The sequence below is a fragment of the Triticum urartu genome, chromosome 1A (genome assembly GCF_056163025.1).
Source record: "Triticum urartu cultivar PI428250 chromosome 1A, HENAU_Tu73, whole genome shotgun sequence".
Taxonomy (NCBI): domain Eukaryota; kingdom Viridiplantae; phylum Streptophyta; class Magnoliopsida; order Poales; family Poaceae; genus Triticum; species Triticum urartu.
The window spans coordinates 407,794,453-407,802,868 of NC_141873.1; the positions used below are offsets into that span (position 1 = coordinate 407,794,453).

General features: G+C 40.6%; 1 protein-coding gene across 27 annotated transcripts; it reads left to right on the forward strand.

Moving 5' to 3' along the window:
• Positions 1 to 2,000: 2,000 nt before the first annotated feature.
• LOC147991455 (uncharacterized) lies at positions 2,001 to 8,416 on the forward strand. 27 transcript variants are annotated; one of them, XM_087523136.1, is made up of 12 exons: positions 2,001 to 2,465; positions 2,583 to 2,683; positions 2,802 to 2,832; positions 2,969 to 3,030; positions 3,127 to 3,185; positions 4,010 to 4,101; positions 5,148 to 5,332; positions 5,411 to 5,507; positions 6,104 to 6,270; positions 6,373 to 6,426; positions 6,640 to 6,698; positions 7,381 to 8,247. In XM_087523136.1, the coding sequence occupies exons 1-5, from the start codon at positions 2,312 to 2,314 to the stop codon at positions 3,163 to 3,165; spliced, it is 387 nt and encodes a 128-aa protein (XP_087379262.1). In that variant the 5' UTR covers positions 2,001 to 2,311; the 3' UTR covers positions 3,166 to 3,185; positions 4,010 to 4,101; positions 5,148 to 5,332; positions 5,411 to 5,507; positions 6,104 to 6,270; positions 6,373 to 6,426; positions 6,640 to 6,698; positions 7,381 to 8,247. The 27 variants fall into 27 exon arrangements, 26 of the variants coding, with proteins under 26 accessions (XP_087379262.1, XP_087379266.1, XP_087379215.1 ...); XM_087523140.1 differs by having other exon boundaries at positions 5,158 to 5,332; XR_015603428.1 differs by having other exon boundaries at positions 2,807 to 2,832; positions 4,010 to 5,332.

The window sequence follows — 8,416 nt, forward strand, 5'->3', positions numbered from 1 at the left end:
GATATAAGTGAAGTGCATAGAGCATTCTATAAATCAATCAAGGACTATCTCATACCAGCATGGTGCATAAAAAAAATGAAAACTAAATGCAAAAGACGCTCCAAGATTGCACATATCCCATGAATGAAACGAATCCGAAAACATACCGATACTTGCTGAAGAAAGAGGGGATGCCTTCCGGGGCATCCCCAAGCTTAGACGCTTGAGTCTCCTTGAATATTTACTTGGGGTGCCTCGGGCATCCCCAAGCTTGAGCTCTTGCCTCTCTTCATTCTCCTCACATAGAGACCTTCTCGATTATCGAACACTTCACCCACACAAAACTTCAACAGAAAACTCGGTAAGATCCGTTAGTATAATAAAGCAAATCACTACTCTAAGTACTGTTGCAAACCAATTCATATTTTGTTTTTGCATTGTGTCTACTGTAATATAACTTTTCCATGGCTTAATCCACTGATACAAATTGATAGTTTAATCAAAACAAGTAAACTATGCATCAAAAATAGAATTTGTCTAAAACAGAACAGTCTGTAATAATCTGAACATTCACCATACTTCTGATACTTAAAAAATTCTGCCAAAATTATTAAAAATAAACAATTCGTATATAAAGACATTGTAAAAGAATCAGAATCATTTGATGTTTCAGTAAAAAATGTAAAATCGCGCATTACAGCCAAAGTTTCTGTCCTGCGCCGTACAAACCAACAAGCAAAGTAAACATCCTAAAGGCAAACCTTGGCACATTATTTTTATTTTTAAACCTCATAAAAGTACACAACAGAAATAAATGACTCTCTAAAACTTCCCGGTTGTCTCCTTGGCAGCGTTTTCTTTAAAGCCATTAAGCTAGGCATATAGTGCTCAAGTAATGAATCCACCTGGATTCCAAGGTATATCAAAGCCAATTTTAATTAACAATGATTTATAATTTAGTAGTGAGCACGAAGTAACATATATCATGCAATAACAAAGTCTAACTCTCTTCCTATGCATCGACATGTCATAAAAGAACAATTCATGCACACAAAGTAAAGGCCAATGCTTAGTATAAACAGTTTCTTGCAATTTTATCATGTTGGAAACATAGAGAGGTGGAGATATAGTTCCTCTCTCATAATAATTGCAAGTAGGAGCAGCAAGCACATGCATATTATATTCATCAAAATCATCATGTGCAACGGTAAAAGGCAACCCATCAATATATTCCTTAATAAGAGCAAACTTCTCTGATATAGTGTAGTTTGGAGAATTCAAAAAGATAATAGGACTATCATGTGTGGGTGCAATAGCAACAATTTCATGTTTAACATAAGGAGCTATAGCAAGTTCATCTCCATAAGCATAATTCATATTGGCATCTTGGCCACAAGCATAGCAACCATCATCAAAAAGGGATATTTCAAAAGAATCAACGGGATCATAACAATCATCCTCCGGTAAGCACGAAGGGAAATTAAACAATGTATGAGTTGAAGAGTTACTCTCATTAGAAGGTGGGCACGGGTAGCTAATCCGCTCTTCCTCCTTTTGTTCTTCACTCTCCTCGTCATCTTTTTCATCCAATGAGCTCACAGTTTCATCAATTTCTTCTTTCATAGACTTCTGCAAAATATTAGTCTCTTTTTGGACAGCGGAGTAGTACTCAATATATGGTTCAACATAGGCATTAGAAGCATAATTATCATAGCAGTATTTAAGTATGGCAAAATTTTCAGATTTATAAAGAATAGCATCATACTTTTCAATTAAAAAAGCAATTTCATAAGCACCTTTAAAAACAACAAATTCTTCAATTTGTTAAACATATTAGTAATTATAAACACCTTTAGCATGTGAAGATATGATTCCATTGAACATATAAACCCTCCTAGAGTGGTAGTCAGAACGAACTGCCACCGCCCGTAATTTTCGTTCCCCGCCGAGGGCATTTTGGTCTTTTCACGTGCAGGGTATAAATCGGGAGGCGGGCGCCACAGCGAGCGAGCGGTCCAAACCTAGCCCCCAATCCCCTTCTGCCCCGAGCCCCGCGCCCCACGCCCCGCTCCATCTCCGCCCGTGCAGTTCGCCGCCGCCATGCCCCTGCTCGTCCCCACGCCCCTGCTCCTCCCCTCTTCTAACTGTCTCTCCTCCAGCCGCATCGTTGACCATCTCCCTACCTCTTTATCCCATCCCCGCAACGCAGTGCCTCCCCACGTTCTCGATCCGGCGTTGCCGTGCACGGTGGTTTCACCTCCCCATGTTCTTGATCTGGTGTTGCTGTGGGTAGGTCACACTATGGTAGAGCAGGGGCGGTGTGATTTCCGTGATGGGTATGGAGGACGAGGACCAGGGGGAGGGTGAGCAGGACGGACATGGGGAAGGTGCTGCGAGGCCGGAGATCCAGCGGCGCTCGGGTCGCGGTGGTGTGGGGCCGACCATCACTCCCGACCACTGGTTGTCGTTCCTCATCCCCAATCTAGGTTGTACATGTTTGGCCCTTCCATCTTCTTCTTCCTCCCAAGTTTTTGCCTCTTGATTTCTTTGGTTCCTGATTTTGATTTCTCGATTTACAATTTTCCTGAACATGATATGTGCAGATCTTATGAAGAAGAGAAGAGGGAGGATCTTAAGGAGGAGTCCGGAACAAGGTGAAACTTCTCTCGTGGACCCTGTTTTTGGCACAATACATTGGGAGCAGGTATGTTTTGTCCAGACTCGCTCTTCTTTTTCAGGTCGTGTTTAACCTGTTCGATATTGGTACCCCTGGAAAATATTCCCAACTTGCCTTGTATGGTTAATTCATTATGGATCTCCAGTGCAGATTTGTTGCTGTTGGAATGGATAATGGTTAGTATGACGTGATAGTTTGTTGCCATTGGAATGATCTGCTTTTATATGCTAATAGCATGAGTGATACTTTTAAATTTTGTTCAATTGTGTCCTTCGATTCAACACATGCTAATGTGAAGTTGTAACTTTTCAGAAAAACAAAAGCAGAACGAAGCTATGGTTTTACTTGCAGCTTGGTTTTCACATTCTTCCCAGGTTAATCTTCACTATTTTCTTTAGCTCAAATTTATGTTGCCTTTGCTTTGTACACACCTCATTAAAACTGAATCAAGAGGCATTATATTTGTGTAGATGGTGCCCGCCATCCCAGTATGCCTCCCCTCATTCTGATGCTTTCGACCCGCCAGCAGGTATTGTAACTTCTTCCTGCTTGTTCTTTGATTTTTCTGCTCAACCCACACTTTTGTTTATGCTCCTTGGGTGTGCAATGTGCTCAATCTACCCTTTTAGCTATTTTGGTTGATGGTCGATACATATTCAAAAGGAGAGGTGGTAGATACAGATGTGAAAGGAGAGGTGTTGACTTTGGAATCGGCTTTCTAACATAAATAACTCCATATGAATATGAATTGTAAGGATGCAACGATAATTATGTCTGGTGACATGCTGACATAGCCGTTACCTCCTGTCGTGCTTCACCGGGTTGGTCCATCTTGTCAGAATGTGTTTGGATTACAGAGTGGCTTCACCGGCTTTAGATCCATGGTCTCAATAGTTTTGTTGTTCCTGGATTATATCTTATTGCTAGCTGCATTGCTTTTTCTCTTTGGTGGGCCTTCATTATTTATGGGGTATAATTTGGAGCTGGTCTTTGGATAGTTTTGGTGTGTCAGATAAGACGTTGATGGCTAGCTATGCTTTGCTTACAGTTCAGAACTTTAGGTGCCTATGAGTTGTGATACCTTCTGTTTTGGTTGTAATGCCTGACCATAGAGAGAGGAACAACGGACATTGAGAATTGCGGTGGCTGATTTTTTTAATTTGTGTTTGCCTCAAGGATTCTCATTTATCTTAACTTCCATTTACTCAAGAATTACAACATTGGTAGAGAAACTTCTATTTTCTTATGTTCTTTGTTATATGATACATCCCAACAGAACTGAAGCAACTAATTTATTCATGAAAATGGTTGGTTTAAAGCTCGAAAGCTCATACCGAGATGGCTTTTTCACAGCTTCATGACGAACTAAAATAAAAGCTTATGACAGAAGAAACATGCTTGGATAGGCGTCCTTGTCGACCTCGCAGTCTCCAACCCATCCTTAGGTATTGCAGCTCCTTCCAATCCAGTTTACTCCTTTTTGACAATTTTCTTACTTGAGCCTTGGAGATATGCACTGAATCGGCTAATGTTTGCTCTGGGAATTTCCTTTTGTAGAGAGGATGTCTTGTCGAATGTAGTTTTTAGTTCTTGATCTTTTTTATACAAGATATCTAAATACTGTAATTACTCTTGCTGGGAAGAAGGTTGTCATGTAAGGGGAAAACTTTAGAAGTTACGCGATGTAATTTAAACCATGTGCAACTTGTTTGCTTCCTTGTTGTTTTATTGCATTTGAGATCTTTACTATTTTCACTGTCGAAAATGCAGAGCAGATCTTTAGTATCTTGAATTATCAGTTAAATTTGTTAGTTGTGAGATGCATATGATTCTGGCTTCATTCACAACCATTCATGTGGTTTCTTCGGTTTGGTTGGTCGCTGCTGGTACTTCCATGCCATCTGATTATGTGGTAGAGTGCTTCGGAACTGTGTGTGGGGCCGGGTGTTGTCTGCCAGACCTGGGCGCCCTCGCCGGCGACTTGCTATCTAACCCATCCACAGGTTTTCCTACTCTTTGATTTTCCTGTCCAAGTCCATGATTTGGTTTATCTTGGTTGGCGTGCTTTTTTATGTTACCTTGGTGGTCGATGCAATGAGAGGTGCAAATGCAAGGCAAGACGACATTATATAGGTTGTCCTGTGAGTTAGAATATCCATGTGCTACTTATTGTGGTGCGGCATCAAGCATGTTGATTGATTCTGAAGCATGAGTAAACTGTAGTAAGCTGTGTGTACAGATTCCTGATTATTCTGTATGATCTTCTATTTTTTCCTTTATGATCCTCTTTATTGTGGTGCGACACCAAACTTGGGTTATTTACTTGCTTCCACTATGATTTCTGGGGAGGGCACTTTATTGATTTCTCAAACCTTGGATCTAGACATGTAAATAGTTAAATGATTATTTTGCTTTTCGATTAAATATGATACTAACTAATCCTGTCTATCTTATACAAGCTGCAATCTATTCTAAAAATTCTGTTTATAAGGTACCATCAGCTATGACCCTAATGGACCCCAAATAAAAAGGAGAAAACATTTGACACTTATCGTGGCCAACCATGAAACCGTGTTTCAGAAACTGCATCATAGCACATATTTCAACCATCGTTTCCTGGTTTGTAATATGTACTAGCCTTCTGAAAAAGACTGAGGCTGCACTTGTTCCTGTCAGGTACTTGTAGCAAATATTTACTAACTTTTGTTCTTTCGATCAGATAACAGAAGTTTCTTGTCTCTTAATAAATTTCAGGTTGTCATGTTACAAAAAGGCCTATCTACAAATAGGTGGACAAGATAAAACATTAAAATAGACTAGAGCATTTTCCATCTCCATTGATAAGAAATAGGTGAAAAGAAATTATACTTACTCTTTTCCTTCCTTGTGTAAATTAAACCTCTTGTGATGCTATGTAGAAGAGGTATAATTTTTATATATGGTGAATCATGAAGAAACTTATAGCATAGTTCTATCATCTATGGTATTGGTGAATAGTAGTCATAGTGGTTTAGGATAGTTTTTCATGTGTTGGCTAATTGGTTATTGGTTGTAATTGTCAGTTTCTCTTCACATATGAACCATGCATACTTGCTGGTGGCTGATCCAAAAATGATCTCAACCAATAAAACTTTTAGCGAGTATGTAAGAATTGGAGTTCTGGATATGGATAGCAGACTACTTTTCATGGTACTCAGTTTCTTTAATCCTGTACATTTCGCAAAAATAATATATTCCTTTCGATGTTTTGGATTTTACCATGTGAGTGCCTCTGGAGAGATTGTTTAATTGCTTTCTTATGCTTCCACCTATTTTCTTCCAGAACGATGATGTGCTTTCTGCTAAAATTGTACACTATGGTGTTGATAAGCATGAATTATTTGTTGTCCTCACATACAGTTGTAAGCCTTATCAACTTGATCATAGTGTTCTCTTTTTATTTGTTAGCGGCATGATTGAAGGGCGAGACTACCAGCTGGTGAGGGAGAGGATATGTATTCGGAGTGTCCTGAAGAGGTAGTCCACGAACCGGCAATGGAGGAAATAAGGTAGAGACGGCAATAGCAGCAAGTACGTCAAGCGCTAGGGATGTGGATATGGTGTGGCATAAAGAGGTAGTCCACAAACCTCTGCTAGGTGCTCCTCTCTCACCTCTTGCATCCTATAGCACTGATTTGATTTCTGATATGTGGCTTTGCTGAATACGATGTGGGCAGATCTGAGAAAGAAGATGGATAATCCAGCAGAAGAGTTTGGTGAAGAAGAACAAGGTCATATCTCTCGCTTTTGAACACATTCAAGCTTGTGCCTGCCTTTTTGATGTAATTATTATGGTAATGTAAATGTGATTGCTTGATTCTTAGATAGCTTGGTTTGCAGCAAAACTATTTACAGAATCATATTTAATTTAATTTAAAATCAATTGAGTTACTATGACTTCCATTCTGCTTTGTGTAAATCTTTCACTGTAAATATTTTGCCAGGAAATATGGTCTCATTGTTGCTTCCGCGACGAGTTCCTCTTCCTCTCTCCCCGATCTAGGTAAGATCCCGTTTAACCCCCCTCCTGCCCTGATTGCTTGTGCCATGATTTGCTCCGTGTTTGGATGAGGAAGTAGACCAGCAGGAGGAAGAGAGGATCTTGGGACGCGCTCCTTATTGGACTATTGAAATATGCAGTAATAAGAGATTAAACGTGTTTAGAAGAGAGAGCACTAAGGTAAGAAGCAGCGAAGAATAGAATAGAACAGCAAGTCATAGTTTTAAGAGTAAAAAGAATGAGAGAGTAAAGAAATTAGAATAGAGAGAAGATTTGCAGATTAAGAGTATGAATCCTACACTTTCTAGCTGAGAATAGATAGAGAGAAAGCAAGACACAATCAGTTCTAGACACGATAAACCATAAGTTGTAGCCTTGTACAGACAAGCAGAAGTAAATCTCGTCCGTACCTAATTTGGGGGAAAAGAGAGATGAATTTAGGAGTCTTCTTCAGTCTGTGATTCTTGGGGGCTGTAGATTTTTTTGGTAGTGTACGTGTTGTGTCGTACCCACAAATATCTGTTCTGCACCATGATAGCATGAGCTTGCTGCAGCCATATGGTTCTTCAGAGTATGGTGCTTGTTAAAAAAAGAGTTTGGTAGTCCGATTTGGTTCTCATGGTGGTATGTTTCCTATCATCTTCTTTAGTTTCTAACTTTATGCTTCCGTTTTTTTCTTGGCCAGCAAGAGCAGTAGGAGGTGGCGGGGAGGATGAGCAAGGAGACGGCGGGAGGAAGAGAGATTCTTGGTGGCGCGCTTGCCTTATTGGACATGTTGTGCAGCTCACTGTTTTTTCTCTTGCCATCATCTCCAATAGTGTCGAGTCCCCTTCCTGGCGCCAATTGCAACACATATCTCCTTTGACTGATTAGCCATTGTTTCCCGCAGCCGGTTTAGTTTTGTCTCGAACATCCGTTTTCTCTGAGATTTGTTTTTGTCGTGTGCTGATTATTTAGACATCCTCGCTGCCAACACAACCTATCCAAGCAAGCAACAGATCGAGGAGGACGGAGGCACGGCGCGACGACGACCGTGGCATAGATCAAGAGCATGGTCATGGTCTCATGGTCTGGGAGCGAATCAGGCATCCTGGATCACGACGGAAGCTGGAAGCTGCGAGAGCTGCCTAAATAAGAGGGTGACGACACGGAAGCTGGAAGCTGCGAGAGCTGCCTAAATAAGAGGGTGACGACATGGGGTGGAGGCCGAGGAAGAGGGCGACGAAGCGGGGGTGGAAGAGGGTGTGTTAGTGGTGAATCATGTATCTATGTTAGATCCGGTGAGAAAAGGCGGCTTCCAAGCAGAGGATGCGGGAGTGTTGGCCACATTTGGTTTTTGACGTGGGTGTCTAAATATTTTCACAATACTTGCCTCCCTCTTGGCCTTTGCGTCATTGGCGCAATGAGTCATCTAGTTATCATTAAACAACATTGTTAGGGAAGGTGTTTCTTAGGGTCTTCAGAACAACAAGTATAATCATATATTTCACATAAATTCCAAGCATAGCATTGCGAACGATGAATTTGATCCAGTAAAAGTTTTTCTTTTTCAGATATTCGGTGTTGCACATAACAAGCATGCTCATCTAAAGATTTTTCCTTAACTAAGTTAGTTGGGGTTTCAGCACGAGCACATAGGGATCAAAGATGATCCAAGTAATAAGCTTCAACAGGGTGATAGATTTTGAGTGGTTTTTCAACCATTGGTTTAGTAGGTACAA